The 20,276-nt window shown below is 44.2% G+C and overlaps 1 protein-coding gene across 1 annotated transcript; it reads left to right on the top strand.

Moving 5' to 3' along the window:
• Positions 1 to 3,669: 3,669 nt before the first annotated feature.
• Positions 3,670 to 19,028, top strand: EIF3B (eukaryotic translation initiation factor 3 subunit B). The gene is made up of 19 exons (XM_021539685.4): positions 3,670 to 4,198; positions 7,207 to 7,399; positions 8,405 to 8,524; positions 8,616 to 8,673; positions 9,322 to 9,450; positions 10,450 to 10,607; positions 11,201 to 11,332; positions 11,432 to 11,498; positions 11,598 to 11,644; positions 12,379 to 12,589; positions 13,155 to 13,227; positions 13,691 to 13,813; positions 13,988 to 14,066; positions 14,902 to 15,040; positions 15,238 to 15,363; positions 15,841 to 15,918; positions 16,789 to 16,897; positions 17,243 to 17,360; positions 18,465 to 19,028. The coding sequence occupies exons 1-18, from the start codon at positions 3,817 to 3,819 to the stop codon at positions 17,344 to 17,346; spliced, it is 2,328 nt and encodes a 775-aa protein (XP_021395360.3). The 5' UTR covers positions 3,670 to 3,816; the 3' UTR covers positions 17,347 to 17,360; positions 18,465 to 19,028.
• Positions 19,029 to 20,276: the final 1,248 nt, after the last annotated feature.

The raw sequence follows: 20,276 nt of genomic DNA, 5'->3' as shown, positions 1-20,276 counted from the left end.
GTTTTCAACGTCCAAAGGACTAGATGCATTCCCTAATTCTTAATTATGGGAAGCTAGTCACCTCCATTGTGCACAGGAGAGAACTAAAGTAGAAAATTATGAAGTGAGAATTATTTCAGGGGTAACTGTGACCACAGTGCTCCCCTTTGGAAGTTTTTGCGCTGCTACAAAGATGTGAATGAGTCGAGTGATTCTCCTTTTCCTCCTCCCTCAGTGCTATTTCAGCTCAGTCCCCACGAGCGTGGGTGCAGACGAAAGCTGTGTATAAAATTAAAAAAGCATGACATTATTTAAGCTGAGAGGCCCTTCAAATCATGTTTGTGCAGCAGCTGAGCAGAGTTCTGCGTGCTCAGCACTTCTGAACACCACAGGATTTTTCGCCTATATGGCATTTTTGGAGAAAATGAATGGAGGAATCAACATGTTCTCATTTAGCTATAGATTTTTGATTGGTCTGTACTTAAGCTAATAGCATAACTATTTATTTGGTATAAATAAGATATTCTCAACTGAAGATTGCCTTGGAGTCTTGAAGAAAAATATTGTGGAAAATAATTCAATTGCAGAAATAATTTTTCAACAGGATCAGAAAGAGTCTGCTTGATGTAAGTTATTGAACACTTCTGTATTTGCTGTAACTGCAGCAAAAGCTTCTGGAAAACCTTAAGAATAAACAATAAATACTAAAGAAAAAAAAGGACACATGTCAGGAAGGGACCTTAAAAATCATCTTGTTACAACCCCATTCTGTGGGCAGGGACACCTTCCACTAGCCTGGGTTGTGCCAAGCCCCATCCAGCCTGGCCTTGGACATCCCCAGGGATGGGGCAGCCTCAGCTTCTCTGGGCACCCTGTGCCAGGGGCTCCCCACCCTCACAGGGTAGAGTTTTTTTCCTAATATCTAATTAAATAATCCTAATATCTAATCAAAACCTACTCTATTTCAATTTAGTAAATAGTCTCTCTCCATGTTTCTTGCAGGCCGCTTCAGGTATTGAAAGGCCACAGTCAGGTCACCCTGAAACCTTCTCTTCTCCAGGCTGAACAATCCCAGTTATCTCATCCTTTCCTTCAGGAGAGCTGCTCCATCCCTCTGAGCATTTTATTGGCCTCCTCTGGACCTGTTCCAAGAGGTCCCTGTCCCTCCTGTGCTGGGACCCCAGAGCTGGATGCACGACTCCAGCTGGGGCTCACCAGAGGGGCTGAACCAGCAGGTTCCAGGTGACAAAAGCAAAGCAGAAATAGGTCCCTACCCGAGGCCCTGCCTCACAGAGTGTCATTCTGGGCACGTCCTGTCAGGATTAGATGAAATTTCATACAAGAATTTGCTTACTCCTTCAGAATTCAGTTTAGGAAACAGAGCTGTCAGCTCCACTATTCTCAGATCACCTGCACGCAATAAAATTCATGAGGCACTGCTGGTTGGAGAGCTGTGTTATAAAAAGCCTTTCCTGCAACATTTTTTCCCCCCAAATTTCCCATTGATTAGGAGTTTTGCATGTGGAGTACTTAAAGGAACAGGCTTCAGCTGCCAGTGCCAAAACCTCTGTTTTTAAAAGTTGTTCTACTCTCCCTCAGATTGCTGAGTAAGGGCTGGAAGAAAAAAGACTAGCAGTGAGATAGGACAGGGACCGAGGGGAAATTTCAACAGAGAAAGGAAAAGGAGAAGGAAGGAAGAGCAGATAAATCAAAAGTTGCTGAAAAGTAGAGGAAAGTGCAAAGAGCAGCCTGTGCAATGTCAGGGAAAGGAGAATCCAATGTTTAGATCCACTGCTTAACCAAAGGACTGGAAAAGTGCAAACAGGAAAAAGGGCAATTGCAGAAATTGCACATTCCAGCAATGCAGACAACGGTGGGAACGGTGAAACAACAGCAACACCGACCTCATACACAGCCCTGGAAGAGCCACGGAATACTGAGCACCCAGCAGGGACCATGGATTGACCAGCAGCCTGTCCTGCCTCACATTTGGAAAAACACACAGTTGTGATGGCAGGAAACAGCACTTTCTGTTCACTTCAGAGTCAGTGCTGGTGCTGACTAGAAGTCAGGGTCTGGTCAGCTACCACGATACCAGGAGGGGGAAAAATTGCTGCAAAGTGGCAGTCATCATTTCCATTCACCGGAGCTGCCTTCAGCAGGGAACGGGCACACTCAGCCGGGGGATTGGAGTGGAGTTTGGATGCCATCGTGTGCCTCCCTGAAAAATTACACAGCACAAAGTCTAATTTTAAAAATGTCATGTACAGTACCTTATCTGCCTTTTTTTTTTTTTTTTTTTTTTAATGCTGGCATTGTCTGTTTTGACAATTAATTGAAAGCATTGTGATAAAAAAAGAAATCCTACTCAACGCAAGTGTTTGTCTCCAAGTTTGTACAGAGGAGCCATTCTCGAGAACTTTTTCCTCTAGAATTGTCATCTCAAGGTAAATTCCAAGTTCTTTGAGCCACACTGAATATACGATACATATATATATATATGTGTGTGTATATATATATATGTACATATATATATACATACATATATATGTATGTATATATGTATGTACATATATATGTACATATACATATATATATGTATATATACATATATATGTATATAAATACACATCGTGACACGAGTCACACTTTATGTATTCTTTGTATTCTTCATCAGCCTGAGGTGCCCGGGACAGCATGCGATGCTTTAATCGATAACGTGTGGCCAAGTCTCTGGGGTCAGTCATGCTGGTAGCCAACGTGAAGATAGGGGAGCTTCACCAGTTCAGAAACCATTTAAAAATCACGCTGAGCCGCCAGGACTGCACACCGTGACCCCTCAGATCCCTGTCCTGTGCGTCCGGCTGCACCGGGAGCTCACCGGACCTTTAAGGCTTCTCGCGGGGCAGGCAGAGATGCCGCAGCATGGCCACTGTCACCTTGTACCTCAGGAAAAATGTTATTTCAAGCCCACAGAGGAGAGGTGGGGCCAGAGCAGCGCTCGGTCTCCGCCGCCGCCCTCAGCCCCGCGCCCCGTCCCGCCCGGCTGATGTGGCGCTGCCGCCGGGCCGTACCACACGGCCCCGCCGCCGCGGGGGGGTGCGCTGACCCGCCGCCCTCGCCGCGCCCCGGCACAACCGCGTCGATGCTGGCGAAGCACCGCGCGCCTCCCCCTCCGCACCGGCTTGGTAGTGCCCGAGCGCGCGCCGACTGCCATCGGGCGAAGCCATAGTGAAAGATTGTAGGGGGGAGCGGTAGGGCGAGGTTCGTGGCAGTGCGCTGCCCTCTTACCGCGGCATTGTTCTGTCACCGGCCGCTCAGTCATGGGCAACGACATGTGCTGAGGGAGGAGGTTTCACTGGGCGTCAGCGCAGCTAAATGGAACGGCGCCCCCCAAAAGATGGTTCGGCCGGACCCCACCCCAGTAGAATGGAAAGCGGCGCCATCTTGGGCTCAACCACAGCAGTCAGAAATAGGGATGCCAGGCGTGCAGTGGGGTGAGAAGGCGAAGCCGCCGCCGCTGGCGGAGCGAGGCGGGGCTGTCAAAGGCACCGGAATCGCCTGTGCGCGGCGGGGAGAGCGGGCGGCGGCGGGCGGCGGCGCCGGCTGGGGCGGGGCTCCCCCTCTGGCCGCGCGCGCGTTGGTAGGTGCCGGCGCGCGCGGGCCGCTGGGCCTGGCGCACATGGCCCGGCCGTAGGAGCCGCCCCGCCCCGCCCCCGCCTCGCCGCGCTCCGGACGGCTCCGGGACCGGAGCACCGGGCACCGGGCACCGCACCCACACCCGGCACCGCACACACACCCGGCACCGGGCACCGCACCCACACCCGGCACCGCCCCATGCAGGACACCGAGGAGAGCCCCGCGGCCGCCGCGCCGCCCGGCGCGCTGGGCCCCGCCGAGCAGCCCGAGCTCACGGACGCGCCCGCGCCGCCCGCGGAGCCGCCGCAGGAGCCGGAGCCGGAGCCGGAGGAGAAGGAGGATGAGGAGCGGGAAGGAGGAGGCGAGTCCCAGGCGCCGCCCGAGGAGCCCGAGCAGCCGCGGCCGCCGTCCGGCCGGCAGAGCCCCGCGCAGGCCGAGCCCCAGCCCGAGCCCGCGGCCGGGGCCGAGCCCGGCGCGGCGCAGCAGGACGGGGAGGCCGCGCCCGCAGCCCCGGCCGAGCCCGAGGATGAGATCTCCTTCAGCGACCCCGAGGACTTCGTGGACGACATCAGCGACGAAGGTGCGGGACGGGGGGAGCCCGTGGGGAGCCGGGGAGCGCTGGGCCCCGAGCCCTGCGCCTCCGCATCCGAGCTGTGCTTCTCAAATCGTCCCTTTTTGAGTTCTCTCTGCACCGCACAGCCCCGCTGCTCTAAAAGCTGCTGTTGAAGCGGTTCTGAGCCGCTGTACACCTCAGGTGTGGGCTGCCCCCTGAGCGCAGTCTCCAGCTGCCTTGCCTTTTTGCTCCACTGGTTAAACTCAGCTGTAGAAACAGATTTTTTAAATGGTCGATGTGGTTACAAACTGTGTTTCATCGTTCTTCTTTTTTTTTCATGAGCCCAGAATGAAATCAGTAGGTAAATAGGATTTGAGACGAGTTACTGCTCGCAAAGATGTGATGTAAGTGCTTTGTGATAAGAAAATAGGGGAAAGTCGTTTCTGGCAGCTAAAAATGTCGGCCCAGACTTTTATAAAAGTACTGGCTGTTGACTGCCTTAATATTGCCAAACTGTTGTGTATCTGCACAGACAATAAATGTTTATACATGGGCTTGTCATACAGAAGTGAGAACTCTTAATTTAGTGTTTTTCAGATGGGTCTTTCCAGATAAATATTCTTAGTTTTTGAATAGCAAACGTATTTTTTTCCCCATTATTTATTCAGCATTTGTGCTATTTTAGGGTCTTTAGGGTCTGTTACATGTATCAAAAGTGGAAAGATGCTTCTAAAGCACAGAACTGTAAATCAGCCAGTTATCTCAACTGGCAGTGGAATACAGGTGCATTCTTGTGCTCCAGTCCTTGGTTTAGTTTACTAAAACAGCAGCCAAATATCCTAGATTAAGGAAGTGTTTGCTGTTCTCAGTTTAGCAGTCTGTATGGCAGCTGTTTGAACTTTTGTTTCTTAAAGAGACTTTGGCAACATTGCTTTGGAGTTGGATTCTTTCTGTTAAGTGCCTGCTTAATACACTTTGTGTATATGTGGGATTGTTATGTTCAGTTCCTTCTTAGAAACTGGGCATATTTTCCACCCCCACCTATTTTGTTAATTAATTTGGGTGAACTTCTCAGCTGCCTGAAATCCAGTGTTAGTGGCTGAATTACAGGGATTAAGTTTAGTCACTCTTGTTGGTCTGGCTTTCCATCTGTGTGTGTTGCTAGTTGAGCTTCCTTATTCCTTTCCCATTTTTCTGGTGCCTCCCCAAGGAGAAGAGCAGCCCAGTGTGACCAAACCAAGGCTCTTTCAATGCTGTGCTAACACAGATGCTCAGGAGTACCTGTGGGATGGACCAGCTGTAGGACTGGAACATCTCAGATCCTTTCCTGCCTCTTCTTTTCCCAGCTGCTGGCGTGGAAGAGCAGCTGATCCGAGTTAAAGCAGAAGGGATGTGTTGGACAGACACTTGGGTACCAGTGAAGCTTCAGTTCAGATAATGACAGTGGTCCTTAAAGTGCTGCCAGCTGGAGATAGCCCTGCACCCACCACACCCTGCTTCCCTCCTGGCTGCAGCAGGAGCTGGCTGAACCAGCTTCTTGCTCTTTGAAGATTCCTTTGTTCACTATTTGGAATTTAAGGGCACGGTGTGGGAATTTGTCTTCAGTCTGTTACAGTTTTGGTTCAATACATGGTGTTCCTACTCAGGAATCTAAACGTGCGTTCCTTGGCCTACAAAGTCTTTTTTGAGAAGTGGCTATGAAAAAAATGCCTAAAGGAGCCTTAATTACCCTTTTGTGTTTTACTTTGGTTTTCTCCTTTTGCTAGTAGACTCCTATGGAAATGTCTTTGTAGGACATGCTTTCATTTTATATATTTTATATCGTTATTTGTAGTTCCTGCATGCACATTCAGATGATATTTTTGAGTGATAAATATTGCAAACAACATTCTGTGGATGCTACATAGCCTTGGTGGTAATGGGCTAGATATTTGTGATTTATGTTGCTCCAGATCAATGGGAAGCTTCATGTGGAATAATCTGTTGAAGCTTGAAGTTGTACAAAGCAAATTTTTAGTAGTTTGAAATTCAAAGTAAGCATGTTTCTCATTTTTCCTCATTGCTGGAGATCCTTCCAGTGATGTTTCTGGGCAGAAAAATTTATTGAATTGCAAAACCAACAAAAATTTAATGTCTTTGAAATATAAGCATATACAAAACATTTTTTAGTTTGTTCTCATATTTTAAGTTTTTCTACATGTGTTTGGAATTTTATTTCTTAGTCTATGCATGCTGTACATAGTCTGACTCCAAATATTATCTAATTCAAAAGTATGGTGGTGTGAACTTATTTTCTCTGTAGTCTTGTACTTTATAGTGCTCTTCACTTAATCTTAAAGCTTTCTGCAAATATTCAGGTATTAATATGTTAGAAGAATATTCAGTGTGAAAAGATGTGTGCTTGTCTTCACAAAGATTAAATAGGGCTTTCAGTGTCTTACCTTAGACCTTCATTTTTGTGCTTAATTAAAGGTTTAGCTAGAGTGTGAGTTCTTAATTACAGTGATGCTGGACATGCAGATCTTCCAGTATGGTGGATAGTTTTGAATTATGCTAAAACTGGTGTAATTTGGGAGGGAGGTACAGGTTACATTTATTTTTATCAAAGATATCTGATTATAATTTGAGCAAGAGGATTGGTCAGAGGTCAGGTAGTAAATCATGCATTTGTCTGTGCTGTTGTCAGTTTTGAGGACTTTGTGAGCCAGTTCCATCTCCTGAAAAAAACTGATAGAACACGTGTTGAGAACCTCAGTGTGTAAAGTATGTTTATAAGAAAGACTTGAAGAGTTGGGTGCTCAAAGATTGCCATGAACCCACATAATCCTGTCACTTAATCAGGGTGTGCTGTTGGGGTGCTGTGCATTCAGTTGTTTTTCTGACAGAACATTCATTCCCTACCAAGTTTCTTAAGTGATTCTTGACATTTCTTGAAGTCTTTCTGTTTTCTTACTCTCACTGTTCTTTTCCTCTTTGTCTTCCCTCCTTCACGATGTGAGCAGTGCCTTAGTTTCCTGTCTGTACTGTCTTTGCAGAACTGCTTGGTGACATCTTGAAAGATCAGCCACAGGAGGCAGATGGAATAGATTCAGTGATTGTCGTAGATAATGTGCCCCAGGTTGGACCAGACCGACTGGAGAAACTGAAGAATGTCATCCACAAAATATTTTCCAAGTTTGGTAAAATTATCAATGAATTTTATCCAGAAGCAGATGGAAAAACAAAAGGGTAAGTCATGATAACTCCAACTGGAAAAAGGACTGAAACACAGCTCTGCCTTATCTTTGATTGTTAGTGTCAATATTTTATGCCCAGTTTTTATGGCGACCTCATAGTTGTTATCATCACCTTCTTCTACCTCAGCCTGTGCAGTCCTGACATCAGTCTCAGTTGTCCCTCAGACAAACAAGTTCCTGAGGGAACTGAGAAGCTTAATAGCTCATTGGCTCCATAGTGGAGGGTAGTGGGGATTAATTATAGAAACAGCTTAGCTGGTTTTGGAGACAAATTTCTGTGCTACATGAAGAGTTTTTTCTTAGTTTTGTGCTATGGCAGAAGTTAAAGATCCTCTTGAGCTAAAAACCTAGTAGCAGTGGCTGGACTGTGTTGCACAGTAGAGTATGTGTAGCATATATTCTAGGTTTTGGACGAATCTATACTTTAGAAGGCATAAAAAGAGGTTTCTGGAGTGGGGGGATTGTTCCTTCTATAAGGTCAGCATGAAAATTACTCTGTGTTCATGCCTCTGCTTGTAGCAGTGATGGTGTTCAGATACCATTATTTTGAGTCTGCTGGGCTCCAAGCTATCTTGGATTAAGTGGCCAGAAGAAAGCTGAGTTCTGTAATTGAAAAACAAGAGTGGTGCTTTGAGATGCCTGTGACAGCAAGTTCCAATTCCTAAACATGACCTGTTACTCAGCTGTGGATGAAACCTGCATGTTCCTGTCTCTCACCGTTGTCCTGATTGTGTTGAGCTTGCATTCACTGCTCTGTCTGGACCATTTAATAAAGGATATCAGATTAATTGATATCCTTTAGGCTTAGAGAGCTAAAAAACATGAGCCTGTGGCCAGAATGGAGCTTAATTTGCTGTTGACCCTAACTGGTTAAGGACAATACAAGAAGTATCTTGTAGATGCTCTGAATTCTTAATTCATCCCCATTGTTTCTTCTTTATTTTGAGCCTGTTGTGTAGTCAACAATGCTTTGTACTTTGGTTTTCCTTCCTTGCAGGTACATCTTTCTGGAGTACATGTCTCCCTCCCACGCCGTGGATGCTGTGAAGAATGCAGATGGATACAAACTGGACAAGCAGCACACATTCAGAGTCAACCTCTTCACAGACTTTGATAAGTGAGTGCAGCAGTTGTGTGTCATCTGTAAATTTGGGGATTCTGATGCTGAGTGCTTGCATGGATTGTAACCAACCAAATTGCCCTTTCAGGTACATGACAATCAGTGACGAGTGGGAAATCCCTGAGAAACAACCATTTAAGGATTTGGTAAGGAATTTTTGGAAAAGTGGAAAGAATATTCAGCTTAATATTAAATGGTTACTTCATTGCTGAAATGTCCATATGAAAATAGAAACCATGTGTTAATGGTGTTGTAAATAGCAGTGCTGATCACATGCTCTGTTCCTTCATGCTCACCATCATGCAGTGATGGGAGGAACTTGGTTCTTCTGCTTAATAGTTACACATAGTGTGAAGCTTAATTTATTCTTATTATTTAAGAGTGAATAATAATTTTGCACAAGTCTTTTAGAAATAGATTTTCAGAAGCATCTTTTTATATTCTTAATTACTTGAGGCAAACTTTGGTGTTTGTTGCCAGTTGCTTTGTAAATAATCTAGTGGAAGAAATAATAGTTTGGGTTTTTCTTTAAAAACCAAAAACCTAATGACTTCTTATTTAAAATAAGTATTAAACATCATCAAAACACCTTGAAGGTCCACCTGATTGTGGTGAGCTCTCAGCCTCCAGCATCCAGTAATTGGAATTGTTTAATTTCACTTCAAAAACTTGTTTGCAGTGGTAAGACCCCAAAGTTGCACTCTCTGGTAAAATCTGCCAGGTAGATAATAATTTGTGGAACTTGCTGACTTAGCCTTTGACTCACTCATCGTCTTTTGCTGTGTTTTTCTCAGGGGAATCTCCGGTACTGGTTGGAAGACCCTGATTGCAGGGATCAGTACAGTGTGATCTTTGAGTCAGGAGACCGGACTTCCATTTTTTGGAATGACATCAAGGAACCTGTTCAAATTGAGGACAGAGCAGTGAGTGTCCTGGAAGTGCTGGAGATTGCACTGCCAATCTCCTTCATTTTATGACATTTCAGCTTTTTAATTTAAAAAAAAGTGCTTTTTCCCATTGCTGAATTAATTTTTACTTCCTTGTGAAGAGGGTGAAATCACATCCTTTAGAGTTAGGTTTAGCTGCTTAGGTAAGAGAACTGTGAAGTTGACTTTTTTAAGTTTGTGGTGGTGTTTGTTTTTTATTTTTAATTGGTCTGTGATGCCCATGAGTTTCCTTCATCTCTCTGTTATAGGTGATTCAGAAAGACGTGAGAATGCAAAGTCAGACTTTGAGAAGCACTATTCATTTGAGCTGAATATGTGCTTATGTTTGCTGCTTCAGATGACTCCTTGCTTTTGTGCTGACCACAGAGGTGTTAAAGAGGAATAGCTGGTTTGGTAATGGCATAAAAAAGGGAGAGTTAGTCTGCCTGTCTGCTGCAGGCACTCAACTTGATGGGAACTGTTAGGACCCAGGAGCATTTTCCTTAAAAACTATTTCAGTAGGAGGAAGTTGGCTCTGGGATGGTGAGAATATTTGCCCATCACCATGGTCTCTGGCTGTGCTCTGCATTGCTGAGATCGCTCTAAATTAGCTGAAGGTCCAGAGCTGTGTTGTTCAGAAATTTTAATACCTACCCTTAGTTTTGAGAACAGTATGTTCTTACCAAGGCTGAAAGAAGGAAATCCAGGGCGTTAGGTGGAATTAACTATTATTGCAGAAAGGATGACACTGTACCTGAAAAATCTCTTTGGTGATCTGTAAGTTGAAAAGGTCTCAACTGACAATTTTCAACCTGAAGCATACATACTGTACATCATGTGCATGAAACAAAACTCCACGGTAATCACAGATCCTGAGATCTTCACTTAGTAAAGGGATTTACAAAATGTGCTGCTACAAGCCACGTGTTCTTTCCCTTCTAGGGACAAAGCATGAAATTAAACTTGTGTGTGCTTTTTTTTTTTTTTTAAATCCAGAGGTGGACAGAGACCTATGTCCGTTGGTCCCCCAAAGGCACCTACCTGGCTACCTTCCACCAGAGGGGCATTGCTCTGTGGGGTGGAGAGAAGTTCAAGCAGATTCAAAGGTTCAGTCACCAAGGAGTGCAGCTCATTGACTTCTCACCCTGTGAAAGGTACAGAACATGATGTTGGCTTGGGCTGAGGGGTCAAAAGCATGAGGCATGAGCAGCATCCTCCAAATCTGGAGCGCTGAAATTAATTTCTTAATATTTTCTTAACATTAAAGCGCTCTGGAGAGAAGGATAAAATAATTTCAGGACCGAGATACATTTTCATTTGAGTTTTCATTTGGAGGCAGTTGGGTTTTATACTTGTTTGTATTAAAGAGATTATTTACCTTTCAATGGAGAAGCCCAGCATCCCTGTAATGTGGGTTGGATAAGGTAAATTATTTATGTTTGGCTGGAAACCAGTGTTATTCTCATGTCAAAACTGTATAATAGGTAGTGTATTTGGTGAGTTCCCCTCTCTTGTAACATCAATATGGAAGGGCTTGCACATAAATCTAGAGCCCTTTCAGAGGGATGCCAGGGAAACTTTCTCCTCCTTTCTCATCCTGTTCTTATTTCTCCCTCCTCTGAAAAACCCCATTAGAGAAACTGCTGTTTAAAAGTGCCTGGTATTTAAATACTACTTGGATGAAAACCTGCTGGTACTGACATATTAGATGAAGTTTCAGCAATTAATTGGTTTATTTCTTTTGTAGGTATTTAGTGACCTTCAGCCCTTTGATGGACACACAGGATGACCCTCAGGCTATCATCATCTGGGATATTCTGACTGGCCAAAAGAAGAGAGGATTCCACTGTGAAAACTCAGCTCACTGGCCTATTTTTAAGTAGGTTGAGAAGTAGAATTAGAGTAGAGAGTTGTGGTCCCAGACTTCATTTAATAAAAAGGCAGTTCCAATTTAATATTTTTTTCCTTTATTGCTTAGATGGAGTCATGATGGTAAATTCTTTGCTCGAATGACTTCAGATACCCTCAGCATCTATGAAACACCTGTAAGTTCTTGCTTTTCTTGCCTAATAATGAGAGTAGAAAATAGGTGTGTAAATATAAGAATTTTACTGACTTGAAAACTCATTCTTTTCTCATTTTAGTCTATGGGTTTGTTGGACAAAAAGAGCTTGAAAATCAATGGGATAAGGTGAGTCTATTTCCATGGACTCATAACTGTGCTCTTTAGCTGGAATCTTTTAGTCTGGGGATTTGTTATGGCAAGAGCAATCTTTATGTTGCCTGAAGCAAAGAGCTTTATGTGTTGGGGTGGTCAAATTAGACCAAGTATAAAAAAGAAATAAAAAACTCTCCACTTGTAAATGAACACACTTGGTTGATTCTGTACTTTGAAATCCTCTTTGTGGTACTGCTTAATCCAGAGTCTAGCTTGGGAATTCTGTTCCTTGTCTACAAAACCAGACTGGAATGTAGTTTGTTAGGGAATATCTCCCTAACAAGGTGGTTGTGCTGGCTTAGGGCAGTGTGCTGTGTTTGCACAAGACACATTGACTCCTGTGAGAGTTTTCAAAGTACATCTCTGTAAAGCAATATGAAAATTAAGTGTGCCCAGGTGCACGAAGATGGTCTCTATGGTAATTTAATAGGGTTTTTTTTTTTTTTTTGGTTCATTTGTTCCTAGATCTTTGGCAGTTACTCTGTGTGCAACCCCTCCTTTTTGGTGGGATGTACTGATGAGACAGCATTGGTAATATAGGAAATTTAAATAGCTGCTTAAAAATCTGTTTAGGTATTGTTATTAAATTGCCCTCAGTTATGACTTGATCTTTGTCTGCAACATTCAGATACTATGAGGAAAGTGGTTTCTGCTTGTAGTATTTCTAACTGAAAATTAAAACAGCATTTTTAACTTTGTTCCTATAGAGATTTCTCATGGTCTCCAGGTGGTAACATAATTGCTTTCTGGGTGCCTGAGGACAAAGACATCCCAGCAAGAGTGACTTTGATGCAGCTGCCTTCTAGACAAGAAATTCGTGTGCGGAATTTGTTCAACGTAGTAGATTGCAAACTGCACTGGCAGAAGAACGGGGACTACCTGTGTGTGAAGGTAGACAGGACTCCCAAAGGCACACAGGTACATGAGTTCTGATTTTGTTGGGAAAATCTGGTTCTGCCTCATGCTTCCTTCTCTTCCAGTACTGTCTTTAAATAAATGCAGTGTAAATTGTATCATGTCAAAGCTATTTTTAATTTTTTCCATTTCATTTTGCTGCATGTGGAAATCGAAATGTATGTAATGTTTGCATCCAGGATTTGCTTTGACTTTTTTTGCCTCTTGGTCTCTGTGAGGTCTGTGCCTCACCTCCTGATCACAATTAAGCAGCTGTTGAAAATCATGTATGTCAAGCTGCATAATGTGCTACATATTCATCTGTCTTAATTAAATTTTATAACAGTTTGAAAAAAATTAAATTATTTTCTACAATTCTGAAGTTATTCTTTATCAGAACAAATCTGGACTGCTTTTGGTAAGGAGGCATATTGTATTTATCTGCTCTCATTAAAGGAATGAAAGCTGGACTCACTCTCATCCTGTGTCCTAACAGACTAATTGAGGAGTTGTCCTTCTATGCCTAGTGATAAAATTATTTACTCTGCTGTTTTTGTGCTGGGTAATGAGCTGATTTTGGCCTTTACAGGGAGTAGTGACCAACTTTGAAATATTCCGCATGAGAGAGAAACAGGTGCCAGTGGATGTGGTGGAAATGAAAGGTAATGCCAAGTATTTCCTTACTTTAGAGCTTGAACTTTTCCTGATGCTTGTGTATTTATTAAAAATTCTTGTCAACACCTGACAATAATTAGGGATTTAACCCTTTGGAAAAGAGTTGTATTTTAATGTTACAGAACGTCTCATGTAAAAATGAGAAATCCAAACGTCTGTTGCTGTTCATGCTTGTGACTGACATGAAAAATGTTAGAACTGAAAGTCTGTTATTAATGAAAATGGTAGGGCTGATAATAGGAATGTATTTTGTAGGTGATGGAAGACTTAGAGCTATAGTTAGAAACACTTCCCCTAACTTCCCACAATTGCCTCATCAACCTGTGTTTTAAAAGAAGGTCTGTTAACTGATGGGTTCTCTCTCTTCAATATCTTGGTTTTCTTTGGTAACTACTTGAAATTAGAGGTTTGTATTGTCCTTTAACAGAGTTTTGGCTCCTTTTGTTACAGAAAGCATCATAGCCTTTGCTTGGGAACCAAATGGGAGCAAGTTTGCTGTGTTGCATGGAGAAACTCCACGAATTTCAGTGTCCTTTTACCATGTTAAAAACAACGGGAAAATAGAACTCATAAGTAAGTGAAAAACAGGTGAAAAGTGCAGATACTAAACATTTTGCATGGTAATGGAAGCAATAAACTAAATTGCAGCTGTTTGTGATGTTTTGTGAGAAATTAGTGGGGTTTGATGCTTGTAATTGATGGCATTGGATCAAGATCTTTTTCTGAATTTGTCTTGTTTCTTTTCAGAGACTTTTGACAAACAGCAGGCAAACACGATATTCTGGAGTCCCCAGGGGCAGTTTGTAGTGTTGGCTGGTCTCAGAAGGTGAGTGTTGCACAGGTTGCTGAACACCACATTGATTTTAAAAGAGGAAAAGGCCTACAGTATCTCACCAAGAAGTGTTTGGTGTCCCTGACAAAGCTGATTGCAGTAATCCTGAGTGAGCTGTGCAAAAACAAAGGCAGAGCAGATATGCAGCTTCATGATGTATCTTAGTCCTTTGCAGCTTTCACTTCCTATTTTTGCCACACCGAATGAAGAATGCATTTTTCAACAGGAAAGTGGATGTTTAGAGACACCTTCCAGCTGTTTAAGTTAGATACTGACTGAGCCAATCCACTCTGGACATGCTTATGGCTCTTGTGATGCATTTGTTGTCATTGCCTTGTGCCCTTTCTTAGGCAATACCTGTTTATGTCAGTGCTGCTTTGTGAAAGAATTTTTATCAAGAAATCTTCACTTTAGAGCAAGTGAAAATTGTTGTTAATCATTCAAGTAATATTTGCATTCATTTGCTTTCAAACATGCACTGCTGTTCATCTCAGAAATCTTTTCTTTAATGTCTTCTTCACTACTATGTCTAAGCATATGATTGTTTAACTTTGGCTGTAGCTTGCCCAGAGCATGTTTCTACAGTGACTTTAACCCATTTATTTGTATTCTTAAGAGTCCCTGAACATAGAAACAGAAGTGTTCTTACATAGTGTTTTGTTTTTATCCCCCGTGTTCCTTTCCAGCCACAGAGGCTGGCAGGAACCTGTCTCTTGGCTGCTGTGAGACTTTGTTTACAGTGAGGAGTTGCAGAGATGCAGCTTGTCACATGTTTTTAGGAGCCCAGGCTGTGCTGGTGTGTAAGCAATGTTTTGTTTTGCCTGTGCAGCATGAATGGTGCCTTAGCATTTGTTGACACATCCGACTGCACCATGATGAACATCGCGGAGCACTACACGGCCTCGGATGTGGAGTGGGACCCCACGGGCAGATACATTGTCACCTCTGTGTCTTGGTGGAGCCACAAGGTACTGATGCTCCTCTTTTCCCCACCCCGCCTGCTCTTCCAGTGGTATTGGAAAAGGTTATTGATTAGGAAGAGAAAATGAACACCTGTCACTGGTCGAATGACGTAACCTCCACCACAGTTTTAAACATTTATTTCTGAGCACTCCAGTGTTAAGTTAAAGCTTATTTTGGCTGAGCTGCTGCACTGCTCTTGCAGGTGGACAATGCATATTGGTTATGGACCTTCCAAGGCCGTCTGCTTCAGAAAAACAACAAAGACAGATTCTGTCAGCTGCTCTGGAGACCACGACCACCTACCCTGCTCAGCGAGGATCAGATAAAGGTAGGGTATTGCAGGGACTTTGTGCTGGCATGGATTTGGTGTACAAAACATACTTGGTGTACTCCCTCTTCTTGAGGATGAGGTTTGTTACACAACTGCCTTTTGCCCTGAATCTGTGAATAAACACACTGCTGTGTGGGACCTCACTTCTGAGAATGTCTGCACATATTAACTGTATTATAAGCTCAAAATAGAAGTGATTATCAGCTGTTCTTACAGTTAGGTTATGATGAAAGGGTATAAAGAAGATTAAATTCAATTTTGCTCTTCAGACCTTGCTAGTTGTATGTGTACAGAGGCACTTGTATGATCTGTAAGCCAGGAGGCACAAAATTATAGTGAAGGGAAATTGCCTAGCAGAGATGTTTTTCAGAAGGGCATAGCCTGCTTAGGCCTACCATAGGAGTGCTTTGAGAAGATGATTGGTGTAATTGCTAATCTGAAACTCCAGTTGAAATAAAATTTTCTGTTTCACAGCAAATTAAGAAAGACCTGAAGAAATACTCCAAGATATTTGAGCAAAAGGATCGCCTGAGCCAGTCCAAAGCTTCAAAGGCAAGACACTTTTGAAATATATTATAGATAGGATTCTTGTAGTCTATCCTTAGTTTGTACTGGTGATATATAAGTTGCGTTTCCTGTATCACAAGTGTTCATTTGATGGTTAAAATTAGTCCAATGGATAGTTCAGAGAGGTGCTACTGTAAAGAGTCTGGAGAGGAACTGGTGCTATGTCTTTAAGCAAAGGTGGTAACATTTTGGAGTTCTCAGCATGTTGCTGCATTAGCCAGAGTTTAAATTAAGAAAAGCTCTTTCAATTAGGAAAAAGGACACCTCACCAAAACAGCATTCTGATTAGAGAAGAGAATCTTTTTTCTTTTGAGTCAGTAGAAGTTGTTTATGAGAACAAAGTTTGCCTTGCTCAGGAATGCCTGGGGTGTGGGTTTGGCCCAAGCGGGGTTGGACAGCCCTGGGGATTGGATGTGGCCCAGGGGAGGTGGGACAGCCCTGGGGTGCCCAGGGGAGGTGGGACAGCCGTGGGGTGCCCAGGGGAGGTGGGACAGCCGTGGGGTGCCCAGGGGAGGTTGACAGCCCTGGGGTGCCCAGGGGAGGTGGGACAGCCGTGGGGTGCCCAGGGGAGGTGGGACAGCCGTGGGGTGCCCAGGGGAGGTTGACAGCCCTGGGGTGCCCAGGGGAGGTGGGACAGCCGTGGGGTGCCCAGGGGAGGTGGGACAGCCCTGGGGTGCCCAGGGGAGGTGGGACAGCCCTGGGGTGCCCAGGGGAGGTGGGACAGCCCTGGGGTGCCCAGGGGAGGTGGGACAGCCCTGGGGTGCCCAGGGGAGGTTGACAGCCCTGGGGTGCCCAGGGGAGGTGGGACAGCCCTGGGGTGCCCAGGGGAGGTTGACAGCCCGCTGTGCCCTGCAGGAGCTGGTGGAGCGGCGGCGCACGATGATGGAGGAGTTCAGGAAGTACCGCAAGATGGCACAAGAGCTGTACATGGAGCAGCGCAACGAGCGCCTGGAGCTGCGCGGGGGTGAGAGCCACAGCAGCTCCTCCTTCGGGCCTCAGCCCCTTCCCTTCTCCCTCTGCTTCCTGCTAAAGCCAGTCCCGTGTTCTCTGGAGGCTCTTTGTACTTTCTATCCTGAATCGTGGCAGGATTTAAGGGGGAAAAAAGGCATTGGCTTGACTGTGGGATGAAACTGGAGGAGGAGACAGTAATGCCTTGGTTATCTTGTGCTTGTTACGATTTAAAGCACCAAAGACCTCTTTACCTCTTGTTTCACTGCTGGTCTAAGGGTTTGCTTTTTGCCAAGACCATAAAATCATTCCATTGCTGCCTTGTTTGTTGTGTTCAGTGTTGATGTTTTCTCCATTGCAGGGGTAGACACAGATGAGCTGGACAGCAACGTCGATGACTGGGAGGAGGAGACTGTGGAATTTTTTATCAATGAAGAAATTATTACCCTTGCAGAACCAGAGTAATTAATAAAACTGTGGTAAGATAACAGAACTCTGAGAGAAACTCTCTGTCAACTATTGCTATAGAGTTGATAATTTGCTTTAGGGAGCTAGGTCTCTGTTGCATTGGTGAATGTAGTGTTCCCCAAGTTGATTTATGCTTTTTCTGTGGCTAGGAAAGAGAAGTTTTTAAAACAAGTAATTGCAGACAGTCAGATTTGTGAGTTGTACCGAGCAGAATACTTTATAAATCCTGTCTTGCCAGAGAGCCAGAGAGATTAAGCCCACAACAGAGTCAGCCTGTGAACAGTGTTGCAGACCCTGTAAGTTCTATCAGTAGGAAGAATTGTAGTTGATACAAGATAGGAATTTTGCCTTTTGGAAGATTTGCATGTTAGTCCAAGACTGGACAGAGATTAAATACTGTCCAGCAGTAATACACAGCATTTGTCTGTGGGCTGAAAAAATTTCAAGATGATTTTTAAGTATCTGCAGGAACTCAGTTGTTATTTTCTAGAAAAGGTGGATAAGAGTTCATGTGGTAGCAGATTTTTGTGTACTGACTGGCATGGCTTGTTGGGAAATCTTGTATTAATTCAGTGTTTTCCCGGCTCCTTCTTGTGAATTCATATCTTTTATGTTGGCAGTGGAGGCTACTTCCAGCCCCTGTTGCAGGAAATGTCCTTTAGTGAGCTTGACATTGTATTGAGGAGGAAAAATACTTTCACAGACACTGACCAGATTTAAAACTTGCAATGGGTTCCTGCTCTGTCATGTTTAGGATCTCATTTAAGGAAGAGGAAGGGGGGACTGGAAATATGCAGCTGTAAGTCACCCTGCAGTTCTTCAGCCACCAGATATCTACAGAGCTCAGGTGCAACATGTGCCTCTTGCAGCTGTAGAAAAATAATAGCCTTGATACCTTTGACTATATTTGGGTTTGGCTTATGTGTTCCATACATGGGAGATTTTTTCTGGAAGGAAGAGGGAGAGAAGCTGCTTAGTATATGGATTTAAACCACATGAGTTTAGGAAGAGGTGAAACACAAGCTAGTGTAGCCTTTCACCAGCTCAGCTTCTGAGGTTGAGCTGTTTGTATAAAAGCACAGTATCTAACTCACCTCTTTTTTGTTTTTCTGCAGCTCCACCAGATCTTGTGCTGAAAAGAAGTTTGTTTGTTTTCCAAAAGCCTATATCAACTTTGGAATTCTTAATCCATATTCTTGCACTCTGGAAGGGTGGATGCACCAGATTTTCTCCATTCTGACACATTGTAGTGCCTTTAAGTCTTGCTGCCTGCTGCAGTGAGATACTGGAAAGGCGCTGCTTATAAAATTTTTTTTTTTTCCTAGGGTTTGATTATTAATTTTTTTTCTTTCTAAATCCACTACTACCAGTATTTACTCCCCAAGTCCCGTGCAGTCCTTGCCAGCTGGCATTTTTTGCCTCGTGCCAGTGAGGTGAGATTCACCAGTGCACCCCTGTCTCACACACACAATGTTTGGGTTCCAGGACTCTCTCTGTGTCCCCAGGGCATGGACAGGTGTTCGTTTGGGTTGGGGAAAAGTCACCAGAACCCTTTTTCGTATGATGTGTTTTAGTGTGCTGAAGCAGCACTACAGCGGGCTATACCCTCCTCCTTTCAGATTGTGAAAGGATGTCTCCCTCAAAGAGCTGAATATGGAAATAAAAGCAGACTAAAACCACGCTGGCTGTGTGTTGTTTGTAGGGAATCTTTCCCTGAATGATCAAAGTCAAGCACCACCCAGTAATAAGAGTGTGTTTGCTGTACTGGCTAATGGTTCCTTTGGATTTTTTTCAAATCTTGGTTCCTCCATGACCCTTCTGGCTTTGTGTTGTGGTTGCTTGTTTTCTTACAGTATGGTACAGCTCATTAATCTGTCACATTGACCTGTTCATGGTGGTGGGGTGACTAGAAAATGACTGGATTCTTAAACCATTTGCAAACTGATAAAAGCCTCAGGAATTACTGGGTTAGTGTGTCTCGCTAGTGAAAACTGCAGACTTCAGGGCACTGCTCTGTGCACATGCTTTTTGTTCTTCTTACAGTACCTGTTTCATTCCAAAGCCCTGCAAGCTCAGGATGGAGAACTGTACTCAGAGCTGGTGCAGCAGCTTCTCTGTATTTTCATTTGTGAGTAGAACTGGGTATTGTCAGAGCAGTGAGAGGCTGGCCTGTTCCTTGCCCTTGGAGAATGAGGATGTTCCTGTCTCCTCTCCTGGACTGGGCAGGGAATTGCCAAGGTGAGACTTCTGGCTGGCTTTCCTTGAGCCCAGGGCTCGCTTGTACAGCAGGGTGGGACAGTCTGCAGTGGGAGACCTCTGGGCACAGGGCAGCCCCACTCAGCTGCAGGGAGCCAAGGGACAGGGATGTTCTCAGCACTCACTTTGTCATCAGGTAAATTGCTGTGATGGCCAATGCACAAGTGCCTCAATTAACTCCCATGTCCTCTTCACCAGGAAATTTTCAAAATTATTTTCCCATAAATGGTATTGACTTTGTTCCAACAATTCACTCTTTAACCAGCATGTGTTGTTTTTCCAAAACTCTGTATTACAATTTCCAATATTCTGCATTTGTTCATTCATAATCCATATAGACAGGTACAGTTGATTAAAGTTTACTCCACAGTATTTCCACACCTCATGTCTCAGACTGGAAAGAAATATTTTCTAGAAAAACTTAGAACATAACTAAGTTCTCTGGTGATCATGGAATGGTTTGGGTTGGAAAGGATGTTAAAGTTCATCCATTTCCAAGCCCCTGCCGTGGACAGGGACACCTTCCACTATCTCAGGTTGCTCCAAGCCCCATCCAGCCTTGCTTTGGATGCTTCCAGGGCTGGGGCAGCCAAAGCTTCTCTGGGCACCCTGTGCCAGGGCCTCCCCACCCTCCTGGTAAAGAATGATGGATTGAAGTTGCATAGCAGGAA

Source organism: Lonchura striata, chromosome 14, assembly GCF_050655825.1.
Source record: "Lonchura striata isolate lonStrDom1 chromosome 14, ASM5065582v1, whole genome shotgun sequence".
Taxonomy (NCBI): domain Eukaryota; kingdom Metazoa; phylum Chordata; class Aves; order Passeriformes; family Estrildidae; genus Lonchura; species Lonchura striata.
This window is presented reverse-complemented; position numbering and strand designations above follow the sequence as displayed.

Excerpts from the sequence above, each read along its gene's own strand:
- EIF3B (XM_021539685.4), top strand. The coding sequence starts at position 3,817 with ATGCAGGACACCGAGGAGAGCCCCGCGGCCGCCGCGCCGCCCGGCGCG. Across the intron at positions 7,400-8,404 it reads GCAGATGGAAAAACAAAAGG|GTACATCTTTCTGGAGTACA; the intron begins GTAAGTCATGAT and ends CCTTCCTTGCAG. Across the intron at positions 9,451-10,449 it reads TTCAAATTGAGGACAGAGCA|AGGTGGACAGAGACCTATGT; the intron begins GTGAGTGTCCTG and ends TTTTAAATCCAG.